This window comes from Schistocerca cancellata, chromosome 8 (assembly GCF_023864275.1).
Source record: "Schistocerca cancellata isolate TAMUIC-IGC-003103 chromosome 8, iqSchCanc2.1, whole genome shotgun sequence".
In the NCBI taxonomy this organism is placed as follows: Eukaryota; Metazoa; Arthropoda; class Insecta; order Orthoptera; family Acrididae; genus Schistocerca; species Schistocerca cancellata.
The window spans coordinates 79,125,868-79,146,725 of record NC_064633.1 but is presented as its reverse complement, the minus strand read 5'-3'; the positions used below and the strand labels follow the sequence as shown (position 1 = coordinate 79,146,725).

Genomic DNA, 20,858 nt, shown 5'->3' with positions numbered 1-20,858 from the left:
AAAACCCACATCCTTTCGTCTTTCCCTCTCCTTCCCTCTTTCCTGATGAAGCAACAGTTTGTTGCGAAAGCTTGAATTTTGTGTGTATGTTTGTGTTCGTTTGTGTGTCTGTCGACCTGCCAGCACTTTCATTTGGTAAGTCACATCATCTTTGTTTTTAAGTGTGTATATATATATATATATATATATATATATATATATATATATATATATATATATATATATATATATATATAATAGAAGGAAACATTCCACGAAGAAAAAATATACCTAAAAACAAAGATGATGTGACTTACCAATTGAAAGTGCTGGCAGGTCGACAGACACACAAACGAACACAAACATACACACAAAATTCAAGCTTTCGCAACAAACTGTTGCCTCATCAGGAAAGAGGGAAGGAGAGGGAAAGACGAAATGATGTGGGTTTTAAGGGAGAGGGTAAGGAGTCATTCCAGTCCCGGGAGCGGAAAGACTTACCTTAGGGGGAAAAAGGGACGGGTATACACTCGCACACCCACACATATCCATCCACACATATATATATATCTGTGTGTGTGTGCCCTAAAGAACAGAACAGATACCATCTTCAGGAAGGGCTGTGCCACACTTGGTTGTGGATATTAGTGCACTCGTTGTATTGGTGCTCCATCAAATGTGTCGGCGGGATATTGCGATATCTTACTCACAGTACGCTACCTACCATTAGGTGGTCTGCAGTCAGCTGTGTGGTTCGAGTTGTGTTGTAGGTTACGCTAGTTTTTGTCATGTTTATGTGTCTTGTACAGTACTGTCAACCCTTGTTACCTATCATGGTGTCTTACCTTCTTCCAAGTGCAGTTTCACTTATGTGTTCACTGTTTTTACGTATTAATTGTGCAGTATATTTAGATTTTCTCCCTTCCACCAGTTGATAGCAATGAAAGCTTGCTACTCAACAAGTGAAATGGCAGATATGATAGTTTAGATAGATAGAATTCAGATAGATGGTTTAGCAAATGAATGTAGCATGTGAGCACTTGCCCTCAACTCTGAAAAATATCAACAGTGCATAGTGCTCTCTGATAAACTGTTTGGTAGACTTTCCCAGCCTCTGAGGGACACAGGTACCCTTGCACCTCAGCAGACTTGACAGTGGAAGGCCCTCACAGTCCGCATGCGTGATATGGATTAGTGTGTGCTACGTTCAGTGGAAGACACCCCCGGGATCAACGTGTGACCTTAGCAGCAGAACAAGGCATATCTTACTCTCCTATCTGGGGGATATTTCATGAACAATTGCTGTACCCATATCATATACAGCACGTTCAGGCCCTGAGACTGCAGAATCGTCATAGCAGATAGCAGTTCGGTCAATGGCTGTTGTAGAAGTGTGCTACCGATCCACTACTCACATTCAAGATTTTATTTACTGATGAGGCAGAGTTCACAAGAGATGGTGTGAATTTCCATAACTAGCATGTCTGGGCAGATGTAAATATCCAAGAAATTCAGGAAAGTGGGCATCAGCACCGATTCTCAATCAGCATATGGGCAGGTGTTCTTGGTGATAGATTAATAGGGCCATATGTGCTACCACAAACTTAACTGCAGCCCTTTATTTACTGTATTCCCTACCTTGCTGGAAGTTGTGCCATTGCAGCAATGCATACAAATGTGGTTCATGCATGATGATGCACCAAAACACTTTCGTCACAACATGTGCGAACATCTGACACAGACATTTTGGGACCATTGGAGGGGAGGGGGGTGGGGTCATTGGCCTCCTCATTCCTCAGACCTCAATCCCCTAGACTTTTGGTTATATGGGGACACTTGAAGGAATTGGTCTACAACATGCCAGCCAGCAATGCATGGACACTACATGGTTGTATCTTCAATGTATGCCAGCAGGTACAACAGTAACTGGGTGTACTTCAAAGGGTGGGTCACTCCTTAGGCTGGTGGGCAGAGGGGTGAATTGTCATGAATGGACGTCATGTGGAACACCACCTGTATACATGTGTTTATTGCAGAAAGTATGCATTTCCAGACCAGTGTGTATCGAACTTACCTTAGAAAGTATGCATTTCCAGACCCTGTTTATTGGACTTATTTTTCATGTTTTGATGAACACTACCACATCTCAAAGTATTCAACTCCTTTTTAACACCTTATATATAATTAAGAAGCTTCACTTAGCTTTCTTTTTTCAGTTGAATGACAGTCACCTAAATTAAATGAATGCAGCCAATGGGAATGAAATCAGTAAAGATTCAATGCCATGAAGTGATGTCAGAGAAGATCAATCTGAAATTTTGAACTTTAAATGTGATTAAAATTTTAGACTAGTCAAGAACACAAACCCATATTCTTGCTTATTGCGAGGCATCATCCTAACCATTAGGCTGTACGACCAAACTTGCTGGCCAGACTGCAGCTTTCCTTGTCACTGATGCTTTACAAATTTCATCGCTATTGGTGTATTCATTTCATTTCAGCGATTCCATTTCAATTGATCTGTACTGCTTGTGGGACGGTAAACCACTGTCCTCCCCCACGATGCTGTTCCCACATATCTCATGGGGTAATCTCTGGCTGTAAGTTCGGAAACAATGAGAGGAAATGTCCACAAAGAAGATTTGTGTTGGATATGGAGACATATTCAGATAGCAAAATGATTAAGGCTACTGCTTGTTAAATTCAAGATATGTCTCAGTCTGCTAGAAATCTTCATTTGTTACTATATAATTCAGTTTTATATTTTATCTGTGCTATAATAATGCCACAGATAATACTGCATCATTCATCTTCCAAGTATGCATGGCTTCTCTGGCATAAATTTGTATCTAACAAAGTCCCGAGATTTTGTTGTTATTTATAAGTCTTTTGTGCAATCAGTTAATAACTCATATTGTATTTCTTGAAAGATTGAACCATTGAACCATGTTGTGGTTTTACATTTCTAGTCCAGAGACTAGATGAATTAACATTTCTTTTTATGAGCTCATCTAATTTCTTTGAGTAATTTTATTGATCTAGTTGCATCTCTGATTTGTTTCCAAAAAAGGCTCTTGCAAAAAGAAGGGGGTTGGTGATCTCAGTAGTGAAGTTATGGCAGCACTAAATATGAAGATTCATACTGCTGATGTCTTCCGTGTTTCACCAAAGTGCCCCCTTGTTTGGTGAATATTTGTATCCTGCTAGTGCAGGTGGCATGGAAGGATATTGAACTATGGCCTGTTTGTATATCAGATTTTAAGGTTTATTGTCTGTCAATGAAAGCTTTGACAATGACTTTAACATATTGGGAAAGGGAGTACTTGTCACAAGAGATATGGTGTGACTGGTGCCTAGACTGTGGGGTGATGTTTTTTGGTGTTTAAAAGATGTCAACTATCAAATGGAGGTTTTGATGATGTTTTGTTGTTTTAATGTGGACAGGTGTTCTTATATTGTCTAGTAAAAGAAGGGGTAATTAGATGAATGACAAACACTAACTTCACTTAACGAAGGTTTATTGAGCACTTGCACATACAAGAGCGCGGAGCAAACTGCCTCCGGTCAGAACACGTACGGTATAGAAACAGTTACAGAACATTCCAGTACAATGATTCTTGAAATTTGTGGATGCTTCTAGAATGTACTCGAACCGAATATAGAAATTAAAATTTTGCAGTTCAGGTGAGTTTTGAACTCACAACCCTCCATGCAACAGTCTAGTAACTACTACACCACAGTGACTATGCTACTCAGCTTCTTCTGCAACATTGCTCCTTTCTTAAGAGAACAGCGTCTCGGCGTTATGCCGTCCTAGTCCCGGAATGAGTCATCGGTCCTGCATACTCCAACTCCCAACGACTGATGTTCACCCTGGCGATGATCTTCTTAGAACTTCCTTTGCCACTATGCACTTTGTCACCTTTCCACTTGTTGCCTGTCGCTGGAGCTTCGAATTTACCCTGGGTTGCAGGATCCTTATAAGACTTCATTTGAAGGACGTGGACCATATCTCTGATCTTTCGTCGTCTTGTGTCGGGGTCGAAATCTTCAACTTCATAAGTACCATCAGACAACTGTTTTACAACCTTATATTGTCCAAAGTAGCGCCTGAGGAGCTTCTCAAAGAGACCAACCTTCTGAACAGGAGTGAAGACCCAGACGAGGACACCAGGCTGGTAGACAGCAGGGCGGTGGCTCGCGTCATACCTTCGGCGATCATTTTCTTGAGCTTGCAGCATGTGGAGTTGAGCTAACTGCCGAGCTTCCTCTGCTCTGGTTAACACCTGGCTGATGTAGTCGTTGTCTACATCATCGGGATATAATGGAAACAGTGTCCATCGTTGTAGTCACCTCACACCCATGCACCAGGAAAATTGGCATAAATCCTGTGGTGTCTTGTTTGGCGGTGTTGTTGGCAAATGTCACGAAAGGTAGCATGTCATCCCAGTTGCTCTGCTCAACATTGATGAACATTGATAGCATGTCGGTCAAGGTCTTATTAAGGCATTCAGTAAGCCCGTCGAAATTTCAGTCACCAACTTTCTCTTCAGAATGTGTAAATATTTTGTTGACGCCCACCTAGGTAGGGAGAAATGATCATCCTAATAAACTAAGAGAAATCAGAGCTCGAACGGAAAGATTTAGGTGTTCCCTTTTCCCATGTGCCTTCGAGAGTGGAATGGTAGAGTAGTAGTATGAAAATGGTTCAATGAACCCTCTGCCAGGCACTTAAGTGTGAACTGCAGAGTAAACATGTAGATGTAGATGTAGATGTAGGCAGTCGTGATGTGATGAGTAATGTTGCACAAACGGTTTATCTCTGGCACGAGATTCGATTGAAAAACTTTCCCTCAATCCATAATTAACGCCTTGCGCCACCGTGTTTTAATACAATGTCTTTCACAATGAATTTGGCTACCTCGAATGCTTCGGCTGTTTTCATGGCTTTTGCAATGGCATAGCATGTCAGATAATCAGTGCAAACAATAATCCATCTATTTTCACTAGCAGATGTTGGAAATCGTCTGAGGAGGTCAATCCCAACATGCTGGAAAGGTGTTTTGGCTGGTGGAATTAGTATGAGTCAGCCAGGTGGTTTCTGACGAACTGTGTGTGGACACTCCTAAATAAACCTGGCCAGAAAAATCTCTTGCGGATCCTATCGTATGTCTCAATAAATCCTTACTACCTTAAAATGATAGAAGGTTGTATACATGGAAGAACCCTGGAGATACTAAAAGGTATCAGATAGATTATATAATGGTAAGACAGAGATTTAGGAACCAGGTTTTAAATTGTAAGACATTTCCAGGGGCAGATGTGGACTCAACCACAGTCTATTGGTTATGACCTGTAGTTTAAAACTGAAGAAACTGCAAAAAGGTGGGAATTTAAGGAGATGGGACCTGGATAAACTGAAAGAACCAGAGGTTGTGCAGAGTTTCAGGGAGAGCATAAGAGAACAATCGACAGAAATGGGGGAAAGAAATACAGAAGAAGAATGGGTAGCTTTGAGGGATGAAGTAGTGAAGGCAGCAGAGGATCAAGTAGGTAAAAAGACGAGAGCTAGTAGAAATCCTTGGGTAACAGAAGAAATATTGAATTTAATTGATGAAAGGAGAAAATATAAAAATGCAGTAAATGAAGCAGGCAAAAAGGAATACAAATGTCTCAAAAATAAGATCAACAGGAAGTGCAAAATGGCTAAGCAGGGATGGCTAGAGGACAAATGTAAGGATGTAGAGGCTTATCTCATCAGGGGTAAGATAGATACTGCCTACAGGAAAATTAAAGAGACCTTTGGAGATAAGAGAAACACTTGTATGAACATCAAGAGCTCAGATGGAAACCCAGTTCTAAGCAAAGAAGGGAAAGCAGAAAGGTGGAAGGAGTATATAGAGGGTCTATACAAGGGCGATGTACTTGAGGACAATATTATGGAAATGGAAGAGGATGTAGACGAAGATGAAATGGGAGATACGATACTGCGGGAAGAGTTCGACCGAGCACTGAAAGACCTGAGTCGAAACAAGGCCCCCGGAGTAGACAACATTCCATTGGCACTACTGATGGCCTTGGGAGAGCCAGTCCTGACAAAACTCTACCATCTGGTGAGCAAGATGTATGAAACAGGTGAAATACCCTCAGACTTCAAGACTATAATAATTCCAATCCCAAAGAAAGCAGGTGTTGACAGATGTGAAATTTACCGAACAATCAGTTTAATAAGCCACAGCTGCAAAATACTAACATGAATTCTTTACAGACGAATGGAAAAACTAGTAGAAGCCGACCTCGGGGAAGATCAGTTTGGATTCCGTAGAAATACTGGAACACATGAGGCAATACTGACCTTACGACTTATCTTAGAAGAAAGATTAAGGAAAGGCAAACCTACGTTTCTAGCATTTGTAGACTTAGCGAAAGCTTTTGACAATGTTGACTGGAATACTCTCTTTCAAATTCTGAAGATGGCAGGGGTAAAATACAGGGAGCGAAAGGCTATTTACAATTTGTACAGAAACCAGATGGCAGTTATAAGAGTCGAGGGACATGAAAGGGAAGCAGTGGTTGGGAAGGGAGTAAGACAGGGTTGTATCCCCGATGTTATTCAATCTGTATATTGAGCAAGTAGTAAAGGAAACAAAAGAAAAATTCGAAGTAGATATTAAAATCCATGGAGAAGAAATAAAAACTTTGAGGTTCGCCGATGACATTGTAATTCTGTCAGAGACAGCAAAGGACTTGGAAGAGCATTTGAACGGAATGGAGGGTGTCTTGAAGGGAGGATATAAGATGAACATCAACAAAAGCAAAATGAGGATAATGGAATGTAGTCGAATTAAGTCGGGTGATGTTGAGGGTATTAGATTAGGAAATGAGACACTTAAAGTAGTAAATGAGTTTTGCTATTTGGGGAGCAAAATAACTGATGATGGTCGAAGTAGAGAGGATATAAAATGTAGACTGGCAATGGCAAGGAAAGCGTTTCTGAAGAAGAGAAATTTGTTAACATCGAGTATAGATTTAAGTGTCAGGAAGTCATTTCTGAAAGTAATTGTATGGTGTGTAGCCATGTATGGAAGTGAAACATGGACAGTTAATAGTTTGGACAAGAAGAGAATAGAAGCTTTCAAAATGTGGTGCTACAGAAGAATGCTGAAGATTAGATGGGTAGATCACATAACTAATGCGGAAGTATTGAATAGGATTGGGGAGAAGAGAAGTTTGTGGCACAACTTGACCAGAAGAAGGGATCGGTTGGTAGGACATGTTCTGAGGCATCAAGGGATCACCAATTTAGTATTGGAGGGCAGTGTGGAGGGTAAAAATCGTAGGGGGAGACCAAGAGATGAATACACTAAGCAGATTCAGAAGGATGTAGGTTGCAGTAGGTACTGGGAGATGAAGAAGCTTGCACAGGATAGAGTAGCATGGAGAGCTGCATCAAACCAGTCTCGGGACTGAAGACCAGAACAACAACCTTAAACTAAGTTAAATTGTCCTTTCACATCCTCTGACCGATTTCCGGCAAGCATAATTTGAGATATCTTGGCATCCTTCTGCTCAGCAGAGAGATCCTGGAGTGCAGCAAGACAGTCACTATCTTCATCAAAGTCTTGATGGTCTTGCACAGGGTTTCGTGAGAGACAGTCGTCATCTTGGCGTTTTCTTCCACTTTTGCACACTATGGTAATGTCATACTCTTGAAGATGTAGTGCCCACCAGGCGAGTCGGCCTGTTGGATCCTTAAGACCTGTCAACCAACAAAGTGAATGATGGTCTGTAACAACTGTGAATGGCCTTCCATAGAGATAAAGTCAAAATTTGCACATGGCCCACATCACAGCGAGACATTCTCTTTCTGTAGTTGAGTAGATTCTCTCAGGTTTTGTAAGTGTCCTAGAAGCATAGGCTCTTTTCCATTCGAAATTTGCACCAGAACAGCACTGATCCCAACTGGCATCTGTGTGTAGTTCTGTAGGTGCTTTCTCATCATACAGACCAAGTACAGGGTCAGTCGTCAGAGCTTTTCGCAGCACATCGAAAGAGTCTTGTTGAGGCACCATCCCACATAAATTTAGCATTGGCTTTTAACAACTCTTGGAGTGGCCAGGCTTTGATACAAAAGTCTTTGGTAAAACGATGGTAATAAGAACAAAATCCGAGGAAGCTTATCTCTAATACTTTTAGGAATAGGAAATTCCGTTGTAGATCTCACCTTTTCTGGGTCTGGCCGCACACCTTCGTTTGACACAAGGTGTCCAAGTATTTTGATTTCTTTTGCTCCAAAGAGACACTTTCTTGGATTAAGTCTCAGACCACTTTGTTGGAGACACTTAAGAACGGCCCTCAGTCTTTTTTACGTGTTTATCAAATGTCTGAGAACACTATAATGTCATCTAAATGACAAAGACACAGCGTCCTCTTCAGGTGACAGAAGATTATCTATCATCCGTTCAAAGGTTGCTGGTGCATTACACAAACCAAACAGCATTACCTTAAACTCAAACAGGCCCTCAGGGGTAATGAATGCAGTTTTTTCAAGATCAGCCTCATCTACTTCAATTTTACAGTATCCCAAGTACTTGTCCTTGGTTGAGAAAAACTTAGCCCCCTTCAGACAATCTAGTGTATTGCCAGTTCGTGGAAGGGGTAAACGTCCTTTTTAGTTATCTTATTAAGCTTCCTGTAATCAACACAAAAGTGCCAGCTACCATCCTTCTTCCTGATGAGAACCACTGGTGACGAACTTGGACTCTGCAAAGGCTGAATGATGTCGTTCTTCATCATTTTCTCTACCTCATCACGAATTATTCAATGTTCTGTTGCTGACACACGATACGCTCTCTGGCTCTGATGGTCTCCAGTGCTAATTCGGTGCTTCACCATTGATTTGTTGGAGTGGAGCATTCAGAGAACTCTTGAAGAATGTCAAGTAGCTTCTTCTGTTGTTCCTTAGTGAGATCTGGTGATAGTCGAGCTGGAAGATCTTGTCTCGTAGCGATAGTGCCCACAGACTTGGCATGACTCAGCTGTTCGGCAATTAACGGCTCAGTGTTTGCTACACATATGTGTCTTAGAAGGATCTGCAGTTCTCGGCAACAATTAACTATCTACAATTCACTGAATTCGTTCTTAAACGAGATGACAGAGACTGGGATGCCCGAGTTATTCTTCAGTGGTATGATTCTCTTACATTCCACTACAAGATCCATGGGTTGATGCATGGCATGACACATGACAGCTACCTTTCTAGTGCTGACTGTAGGAATGATCATGTCATCCACCACACAGTCTCCACACACTCAGATGCGCATCTTCCTGTCCACAGTCTCTCATCTCATCTAGCATAATCTTCGAACGACCACAACCACAACGGCCTGAGAAGCTTTCAAAAAGTCCCATCCAAGAATGACATCATGACTACACTCTTGTAAGATGATGAATTCTAAGGGCTGTGTATGGCCACTTATACCCAGACGAATGGTACATCTTTCTGTAGGTTTTACATATTTCCCGTTAGCCACCTTCAGCAGAGATGTTTTGTTGTTGACGAATGTGGTTTTCTGCAGCTGGCGATGGTACTTCTCCGAAATGACTGAATATGATGCTCCAGAGTCCACAAGAGCTTGGGCTGGGTGGCCATCCATGAGTATATCAACATAGTTTTCTATCATTTTTGTAGTGATCGAAGGCGGAGGATTTTTCTCTTCAGCGGCCTCACCTCCAAGGAAGGTCGCATGCTTTAGTTTTCCAGGTTGCGGTGGCTAGGAGATCGGCTGGAGCTTCTAAACGGTGATGGAGACCTTGATCAGCGTGTTGGGGAGCGTCTTCTCCAGTGGCTACCATATTTACTCGAATCTAAGCCGCACTCGAATCTAAGCTGCACCTGAAAAATGAGACTCGAAGTCAAGGAAAAAAAATTTTCCCGAATCTAGGCCACACTTGAAATTTGAGACTCGAAATTCAAGGTGAGAGAAAAGTCTTAGGCTACACCTCTAAATCGAAACAAAGTTGGTCCATTGTAATATGAGACACAATTGAGGTCGAATGAATGACGATACAGCTACAGTAGTTTGGTTCGAATTGTAAGCTTAGCAGTTAAGCTTTACCAGGTAGCCATTGCTATGCGTCAGGCGCTCCGTCTGTATTTACACGGGTACCCTTCCTTTTTTTTTTTTTTTTTTTTTATCTAATAAGTGCCATTCTCTTTGTTATAGGTGTTTACGTCACTCTAAGCTGAAAATGCATTACTGTACTGTGTCATGGATTGTTTGTCGCATTCTTATAATGTGTGTTTACAACCTGTCGCCGCTCGCGGCATGGCTTGCTTTTGTGCACGCTACCGCCACTTACAATTAAAAAACGAAAGAGAGGAATCGTCTCATTAGCGAAACAATGGCAAGAGACTGCTGTTTGTTGTTACGTACACTGCTGCTTTCTTCGATAATGATCAACAAGAACCAAATAATAGACTGCGTATGATAGAAGATGTTCTGAACGAGAGTTTAGCGAAAATTTTTCTCCGTTTGAAAATCTTTACAGATGGCTCTGTAGTACATTAAATTCTACAAAGAAATGAGAGTCATCTTAGTTTTAAAAATCTAGTCAATTGCCGTGCTTCATTTCTGACTGTACCACTATTAGGCATAAGAATAATACGAATATAAACATGACATGATATGTATAGTCTTCCGCGTTTGCTGTTGTTTCACTCTAGTTTGTAGTTTATTAGGCAGACAGGATTTAAATGAGCAAACACGAAACAATACATGGCAAAATGTTTATAGTCGTATTATTCTTATGGTGAAGAAAATACTGCATGCGATTCACAATAGATAAAAGTTCCTATTAGCAACCATCTCTTCTCACAGGTAGGAAAAAATTCAGAACGTAGAGTTGGCCATATTGACAAACATCCCAAACAGTCTTGCCAGTCGGATTTTCGTAGTACATTGAAATGCTGCTACATTCGAAGATGAACAAAATGGAATTTGTATTTACTTCGTTGAATAATGTATGAAAATGCAGTGTTCGAAACTCGGGGCGGAGAAAAAAGCTCATCTTCCATTCCTCTTTTTTTTTAATTTATTTGCTGATGCAGAGGTTTTGGCACCAGTATTTATCTTTGTGCCTGCAAAGCATGCCTGTGTAGCACTACATATATTCGACAGCAGAACTTAGTTGTGGCGGCACCTACCAACATTTTTCAGAACTTCCGCTTACTTTGCACTCGATTCCAAGCCACAGGCGGTTTTTTGGATTACAAAAACCGGAAAAAAGTGCGGCTTAGATTCGAGTAAATACGGTAGCTTGCGGCGATCGTGATCTACGTCATCCTGCACCCACATTTTCTTGTGCATCCCGTAATTGGTGTCGCCTAAGATTGGTCTGCCTGTCTTCTTTCATGGGCATCATCAAATATCCGCCACCTTTCGTGACAATAGTGCACCACATGTCCCAGTCGTCCACAGTTTAAACATACTGGTTGGTTATCCTGGGTCCTCCAGACGCCAGTATTCCTTCATCCCCAAACAGTTTCCTCATGTGGCATTGTAGGAACATAACTTTGCCTGGGTCTCAACATTTTCACCGTTTTAAAGGGAAATGAAGGACAAGAGATTTTGTTCAGTGTCTGTTCTGCTTCCTCCCTTATGACCTCTGGAAGCATCTCAGTTTTTTGCTCATCGTGCAATCCATTGCCTTCTCAACTTCCTCTCTCACTATCTGATGAAGAATACTTGTGAAATCATTTCTTTCCTCCATCATAGACATTGATACGACATTTGGAAGCCATTCAAATTTCTTGCGTGTAATTCTTTTTTTATGCATTGTCTTGATACACTGGCACCATTTTATGAAGTCGTCTGCTGTCAAAACCTCCTTCAGGAGTAGGGCTTGATACATGTCCTCAGCAACACCCTTCATGTGATGTGCAACCTTATCTTCCTCCTTCGTTCTAGGATCCATTATTTTACACAGCTCCACAACATCTTGAATGTAGGATGCTGTAGTTTCTCCTGGGTGCTGTGCCCTGCACTTTAATTTATCTTCAGCCTTGCACATCTGTCGTTATGTGTCGTCGAAATATTTGCGCAGTTCCTCCTGGTATACTTCACAGCTTGTGAACTTCTCCTCATTGTTCTCATACCATTGCTGGGCAGTGCCCCCCAAGTAGAAAAATATGTTAGCCAAACACACGGTGTCATCCCATTTGTTAAATTTGGCTATACACTCATATACCTTCAGCCACTTGTTTGGATCTTGGCCATCATCACCAGAGAACCTGGAAGGATGTCTCATGTGGTGACACGCAGTTGCTGTCATCATAACGTCCTGTTCTTGTTCTGTCACCTATAGATTGCGATCTGTTGAATATGGCTTGAACTCTGGTTTCTCGCCATGTAAACGGTGGCTCTGTCGTGGCCTGATGGGAACCACTGTGTCATCGATAATGTGCTCTATCACAAGGTCCAATACCCAAGCGCCCCCACCAGAATAATGTCATGTAGAAGAAGGTGTAATTAGATGAATGATGAACACTAACTTCACTTATCAAAGGTTCATTCACCACATTCACATACAAGAGCGTGGAGCGAACTGCCTTCTGCTGGAACACATACGGTATATATACAGTTACAGAACATTCCAGTGCAATGATTCTTGACATTTTTGGATACTTCTAGAATGTCATCATCATCATCATCAGTTATCTGCTATATTAGCAGGTCCTTGGCCTCTCCATTTTCTGCGATCTATTGCTTCCTTCTTAAGGCTGCTGTATATTGTACCGTCCATCACGTCATCCAGTATCTGGAATCTCTTCCTTCCTCGCTTCTTTTTCCCTTCTACATAACCTTCTAAAACTTTTTTTATCAGTCCGTCATTCTTTCTTAATATACACTCCTGGAAATTGAAATAAGAACACCGTGAATTCATTGTCCCAGGAAGGGGAAACTTTATTGACACATTCCTGGGGTCAGATACATCACATGATCACACTGACAGAACCACAGGCACATAGACACAGGCAACAGAGCATGCACAATGTCGGCACTAGTACAGTGTATATCCACCTTTCGCAGCAATGCAGGCTGCTATTCTCCCATGGAGACGATCGTAGAGATGCTGGATGTAGTCCTGTGGAACGGCTTGCCATGCCATTTCCACCTGGTGCCTCAGTTGGACCAGCGTTCGTGCTGGACGTGCAGACCGCGTGAGACGACGCTTCATCCAGTCCCAAACATGCTCAATGGGGGACAGATCCGGAGATCTTGCTGGCCAGGGTAGTTGACTTACACCTTCTAGAGCACGTTGGGTGGCACGGGATACATGCCGACGTGCATTGTCCTGTTGGAACAGCAAGTTCCCTTGCCGGTCTAGGAATGGTAGAACGATGGGTTCGATGACGGTTTGGATGTACCGTGCACTATTCAGTGTCCCCTCGACGATCACCAGTGGTGTACGGCCAGTGTAGGAGATCGCTCCCCACACCATGATGCCGGGTGTTGGCCCTGTGTGCCTCGGTCGTATGCAGTCCTGATTGTGGCGCTCACCTGCACGGCGCCAAACACGCATACGACCATCATTGGCACCAAGGCAGAAGCGACTCTCATCGCTGAAGACGACACGTCTCCATTCGTCCCTCCATTCACGCCTGTCGCGACACCACTGGAGGCGGGCTGCACGATGTTGGGGCGTGAGCGGAAGACGGCCTAACGGTGTGCGGGACCGTAGCCCAGCTTCATGGAGACGATTGCGAATGGTCCTCGCCGATACCCCAGGAGCAACAGTGTCCCTAATTTGCTGGGAAGTGGCGGTGCGGTCCCCTACGGCACTGCGTAGGATCCTACGGTCTTGGCGTGCATCCGTGCGTCGCTGCGGTCCGGTCCCAGGTCGACGGGTACGTGCACCTTCCGCCGACCACTGGCGACAACATCGATGCACTGTGGAGACCTCACGCCCCACGTGTTGAGCAATTCGGCGGTACGTCCACCCGGCCTCCCGCATGCTCACTATACGCCCTCACTCAAAGTCCGTCAACTGCACATACGGTTCACGTCCACGCTGTCGCGGCATGCTACCAGTGTTAAAGACTGCGATGGAGCTCCGTATGCCACGGCAAACTGGCTGACACTGACGGCGGCGGTGCACAAATGCTGCGCAGCTAGCGCCATTCGACGGCCCACACCGTGGTTCCTGGTGTGTCCGCTGTGCCGTGCGTGTGATCATTGCTTTTACAGCCCTCTCGCAGTGTCCGGAGCAAGTATGGTGGGTCTGACACACCGGTGTCAATGTGTTCTTTTTTCCATTTCCAGGAGTGTATGCCCAATCCAATTTCTTTTTCTTCTCTTTATTACATCTAGTAACTGTCTTTTCTCTCCCACTCTTCTCAATACCTCTTCATTTTTTACTCTGTCCATCCAACTTATTCTTTCCATCCTCCGCCAAGTCCAGATCTCAAAAGCCTGCAGCCTTTCTCTGTCTTTCTTCCTCATAGTCCATGTTTCTGTGCCATATGGAAGAACACTCCACACAAAACATTTTATGAGTCTCTTCCTGAGTTCTCTGTCCAGATCGCTGCAGAAAATTCTCCTTTTCTTATAAAACGCCTCTTTTGCCATTGCTATCCTTGTTTTAATTTCTGTGGTGCACTTCCAGTCGGTGTCTATCCTGCTTCCAAGATACTTAAAATTTTGCACCTGTTCTAGTATTTCTCCATTCAGCATTATTTTTATTTCCTTATTTCCTCCCAGTGCCAATACTTTTGTTTTATTTGTGTTAATTTTCATTCCGTATTTTTTTCCATTAGTTTCAATGGCGTCCACCAAATCCTGTAATTCTTTTTCCCCTGTGGCTAGGAGGACCATGTCATCAGCAAACCTCAAACATACTACTCTTATTCCTCCAATTCCTACGCCTTTGTCATCTGATGAGCATTGGTCAATCATATTTTCCAAGTAGAGGTTGAAAAGAGTCTTACTCCTTTTCCTAGTCCGATCTAGTTTCTACTTTCTCCTCTCATTTTAATTGAAACTTTTTGATTAAGATATAATGAGTTTACAAGTCTTCTGGTTTTCCAGTCCACTCTCTTTTCTCTCATTATAGTCACAAGCTTGTCCCAAACCACATTGTCAAATGCCTTTTCTAGATCAATGAAGCACATATATAGGTCTCTTCCTTTTTCAGTAAACCTTTCTCCCAAGATTTGTAGGAGCCCTATTGCATCTCTTGTGCCCGTATTCCATCTAAAGCCAAACTGCTCCTCGCCAAGATTCTCCTCCATTACTTTTTCAAGTCTTTTATTAATTATTCTTAACAATACTTTGGCAGCATGTGAAATGAGGCTGATTGTCCTGTGCTCGCTGCATTTCCTGGTTCCTTGTTTTTTCGGTAATGGAATCATTACTGTTGTCAGAAAGTCCTTAGGCCATTCACCACTGTCATATAGTTTATTACATAATCTCAATATTTCTCTTATTCCATCTTGGTTCAAGCATTTTAATATTTCTCCTGGTATCGTATCTGTACCTACCGCTTTGCCATTTTTCATTGCAACTATGGCAGACTTTACTTCTTCCATTATGATGGTTGGTCCTTTCTCGTCATCACTTACACTGTTGTGTGATTCAAGTTCCAGAGTTTGTGGTTTGCTATTTGTGTCATATGGCTCTTTTAGATATTCTTCCCCTCTATGGAGAACATCGTCCCGATCTTTGTACACTACCTCTTCGTCTTTACTCAAAATTTCCATAGTAGAACTTCCTGCTCTGTTTTGTTCCCATGTCATAGTCTTTACTCTGTTGTATAGTAGGTCGTATCTTCCTTTCCTGTCCAGTTCTTCAATTTCATCACATTCCTCATTTAGCCATTTTTTTCAGGAGCCTGCTCTGTTTCTCTTCGCAGTTCATTATTTAACCTTCAGTATATCTTTCTTGCATCTTCAGTGCTCTTGTTTTTCAATTTTCTTCTCTCCTCCATCTTGGAAATCATTTCTTGTGCGACCCATGGGTTTTTTGACCTTTTCCCTTTTACATATCCTACATTTTGCTGCCCTGCTTTAATGATTCCTTCTTTCAGCATATTCCAGTACTCATTGGCATTATCAGGTGGTTCTTTGTCTCGTAATGTGTTTAGAAACTCCCGAGACAGCATTTCTGTAATTTGTTCTTTGTTGAATCTAATCTCCTGTAGATCCCACTTCTTCACCATGGTCACCGTCTTCAGTTTTTTCATTCTTATTTCTATTTCTGCCATAAGTAAGTTTTGGTCGCTATTAATATCTGCACCTGATAATGTGTGCACCTTCTTGGTTCCATTCCTATATCTTTCTTTTACCAGTATAAAATCAATTTTGTTTCTGTATTTATCCCCTCGTGATTTCCAAGTGTAGAGCCTCCTCTTGTGGTTCTTGAACCATGTGTTTGCCGCTATCAGCTGCCTTTCCCTGCAGAAGTCAATTAGCCATTCACCTCTATTATTTCTCTTTCGAAGACCATGACTGCCTACTACGTTTCCCTCTTTCCCTTTTCCCACAATGGCGTTCCATTCTCCCATTACTATTTTGCAGCGTTTTTTATTTTCGTCCATTATTCTCTCTATGTCATTATACATTTCTTCTACAATTTGGTCATCATGTTCTGAAGTTGGCAGAATGTACTTGAACCGAATATAGAAACTCAAATTTTACAGTTCACGTGAGTTGTGAACTCACGACCCTCCATGCAAAAGTCTCGTATCATAACCACTACACCATGGTGATTGTGCTAATCAGCTTCTTCTGCAATAATATAATTGTGAGGGAAGTTGCTGACCAGAGAGAGCCAAACATAATCAGTTGGAGAGAAAGCATTGATGTTCTGAATGAATGAGGGCAGGATACTTTGGTCATGGGCTTGGATTTAATAGTGTCACCATTAAATATGAAATAGATGAGGATATCACATTTTTGGATTAGTGGGAATGATTCCTCTAGGTGAAGTGTCAGTTGGTGAGGATGTTAAAGTACTAAGAAAATGCCCATGTCAGTGGCACAAATTTGTTAAAATATTTGCCTTCAAGGGAAAAGTTGTTGTAGATGAAGATATAGATGGGAAAAGTACTGTTCAGATACAAGGAGATTTTGTGTATGGAAGATGTTGGCTGTATGAGGAGGTGGCTGTTATAATTGCGGAGCCTGGTGGTTATTGGACAAGAAAGTAGTTGATATTTTAAAAAAAAGGAAAGTGGTTTGTGGGCAATGAACTAAAAGTACTGGCAGGATAGAGTGAAGTCCTTTCCAGTAAGGACACGAGAATCAGCCACAATAAGATGAGGGGGATTGTTGGATTTGTGTCCTGTGATAAATATATAGGGACAGCAAGAGTTTGTGAAAGAAGGGTTCAGTTTAGAGACTGGGATGCATTTGATGATTTAAACAGGCATTTGAGGTCATTGTGGTCCTTTATAATGGGATCCCTTCAGCAAATCTTTCATGTATATATTGCAGACTGTTGACAGAGACATTATGCGACATGATGACTGTGTTCTGTAATAGAACTAATGGTACCTTAATATGCAGAGAGAATAACAATACTAGGTTTAATTTTGAGGTCTCATTGTAAATTCAGACATAAAGTTCCACAACATCTTTGAAGATTTTTATATTCACACAAATTGCTTATCCACTCTCATGAATCCAACTTACCACGAGTTCGCTCCTGAGTGCAAGCTGTTCCTGACCATATGTGAACTACTATATGTAGTTTAGGAGTACTATTGCTAATGTATGTTAATATCTCCAAAGATTATATTGCTAATAATCTAAGAGTACTGGTGGGTGACACAGTTATCTCTTATAAAGTGATACACAAAGAGAATTGTTCCAGTGCACTCTCAGATCTCGCGAGATCTTAGTCTGATAAAAATGTTGATAACTTACTATACATGTAGGAAAGTAAATTTGTTATTATTAATGAAACACACACAACACTGGTGTAACGTTCTACAGTATTTATAATAATAAATTCTACAATAATAAATAAACACACATAACACTGGTGTAATATTCTGCAATATTTATAATAATAAATTCTACAATGATAAATGTTGTAGAATGTTACACCAGTGTTGCGTGTGTTTCATTCATAATACATGACATATTCTACCGAGAACTATGGAACAGTCAGTTAATAAATTAATTATTTTAATTGTAGTTAAAAAGGTAGTCATAATTCGTGTTCTAGGTTAATGGTGATCTGTCATGATTAAAGTATTGTATATAGCTGATACACCAAATGAAAGTGAGTGCTTATGAAATTTCATGATAGATAAGAGTGGATCATTCTGATGCGTTTTCAACCAGAAGTACAATTACACTTTAATGATATTTATAGCCAATAGTAAATTCTGGTTTGGACTAGTTGTTATGAAATATAAAATGACAGAAAACAATTGGAAAACAATTTGCACATTGACTCTTCAATATGACATTAAGTATATGGCGGAGATCTAAATAATTGTGCAAAACTCTTCAACAAGTCTCTTGCAGACATAAGGAAAGAAAATAAGGAAATTCAGAAATTATAAGATACAGTAAAAGAATGCCTTAACAACCATTCCTCTTTGTAACTTATTTGAATTTTAGAATCATGGATCCCCATTAATAGGGGTAATATTACATGCCAAGTGAGCCTTAATTTCTAGTTTACACAGGTGATTAGCCCTTTATTAAGTATCCTGTGCTTCTTAAACAGGAATAATGCAATAGTCAATGAATATTAACTAGAAGGCCACTGCAGCCATGGCCAAAACATTATATATATATTTACTAACAGTTAGTATCTGTGTGTTTGTCTCTCATATGATAAAGTACTTTGTCTGAAAGTTGGTATCTTCCATCAGTCTACTTTAAATATGTCTGCCTGTTACTCAGTGCCTCCTCTGTGTGGTGAGTAGCAGTCTATTCTAATTGATATTGCTACTGCATTGTGGATTGTCCCACTGTTTGAATTAGCATAGTGTCTTATCTTCTGTCATGAAATCCAGTGCTGTTTCCAGTTGTTACTATTTTCTGTACCATTCAATTATACCGTGTCTGTCCATTCCTTCCTCTACCTTCCCTGTTTCCTTGTGCCCTCCCAAACCGCACACACTTTCCATGTGCTTACCAAACACCTTGTGACACACCGACTTCTGTACTCTCTTGTGGTGACAGTCTTTCACATTTCCCTGTTTCTGCCTGCATCACACATCACAGCACTTCTTGCCCTATTCACACACACACACACACACACACACACACACACACACACACACACCATGCTGACCTCTCTCTCTACCTACCAACCTGCACTCCGCACAATTACCATCTTTTTATTTCATTTTATTTATATTTTGAGCCACAGCACCTGGAGCCAACAGTGGCTGTGTGTGTGTGTCTTCCACCAGATGAAGGAATTTCCTGATAGCTGATGTTTCTCAACAGTCTACTTTTAAATGTGCCTCAACACTTCCTCTGTGTGGTGAGTAGCAGTCCATCCTGATTTATATTGTTAAACTTAACTGTTTCATTTATGATTACAGAACAATGTGTAGATATGAGAAAGGCTCAGTGCTACCTCGAATGTGAAGGCTGGCGCTGCTCATCACCTATGTCGCACAACCAAACACGGAAAGTGTGCTGTTGTTCAATGGGAGCTGCCTGGGGTGAGCCAGGGCAACCATGCCCCAAACAGGGAACAGGTGAGTCAACAAATATGATTTATTATATCATTCTTGGCCATTTTTGAGGCGTCTTATTCTACCTAAACATGTCACTAATGTGTAATTCAGAATAGCATGCACTTGTGATACATTTTCGTAGTACGGCAGTATAAATTAAACTGTTGCTTTAAGCCACTGTGCTGTACATACACCATCACCATCAGTTTCCTGCTATATTAGCAGGTCTTTTCTGTCTCCATTTCCTGAAATCCATTGCTTCCTTCTCAGTGGTGTATGTGTGTTGCTGTCCATCACATCATCTAGGCTCTGTAATGTTTTTGCCCCTTACCTCCTCTTCCTTTCCACATACCTGTCTAATGCTGTTTTTATACGCCACTCCTCCTTTCTTAATAAATGTTCAATCCTATTTTGTTTCCTTCTTTTTATCACATTCAATAATTGCCTTTGATCTCCCACTCTTCTCAGTACCTCATCATTCTTCACTCTTTCCATCCTTCGCCATGTCCACATGTCGAAAGCCTCCAATCTTGCCCTATCTGTCCTCCTCAGTGTTTATGTTTCAGCACCATACAGGAGGACACCACTCACAAAACATTTTATTAGTCTTTTCCTCAGATCATTAAACATTCTGCTGTAGAAAACTCGCCTTTCAGGGTGGTTAGCAATCCTTGAAAACCATGAATCTTACATAACCTTGAACAACCGGGGAAAAGCCGGGAAATTCAAAAAAAGTTATAATATAAAAACATTATATTAAGTTAAGTCAGTTATTATGATTTTTTGCGTTGTTGAACGTATATTTACAGCTCCTGCCAACTTCTGAGAGGTCTGGATACTTCGTAGGTTCTACTGTGGTTGCTAGATGGCTTTAGCAGTATCAGCATAAAAATTCTTCAGTTGTGAAACCTTCTTATTATTTCTTGTTTCGTGAGCATTAGGTGACGTTCAAGTTGTCTCTGTTTCGAGCATTTTGTGTGCTTTTGGATTGGCTTTTTTCAAATGTGCAGTGGGGAGGAGAAACGTTTGGAGCAAATGATTTACAAAGTTCATGATGAGTATACAAATGATGGACATGAACCATTTGACAATTATTCAGATTACTCGTCTTCTGAGAATAGCAGTAGTTGTAGTCTTTTTAAAGATGAGTTGCTGCATATGTTTGTCATATT

The 20,858-nt window shown here is 41.3% G+C and overlaps 1 protein-coding gene across 1 annotated transcript in view; it reads left to right on the top strand.

The window, feature by feature from the left end:
• LOC126094444 (fibrillin-2-like) overlaps positions 1 to 20,858 on the top strand; it is a 354,361-nt gene that overhangs the window by 168,782 nt on the left and 164,721 nt on the right. The window contains exon 25 of the mRNA XM_049908817.1: positions 19,549 to 19,707. Coding sequence (XP_049764774.1) covers positions 19,549 to 19,707 — 159 coding nt within the window. The remainder of the gene's footprint in view (positions 1 to 19,548; positions 19,708 to 20,858) is intronic.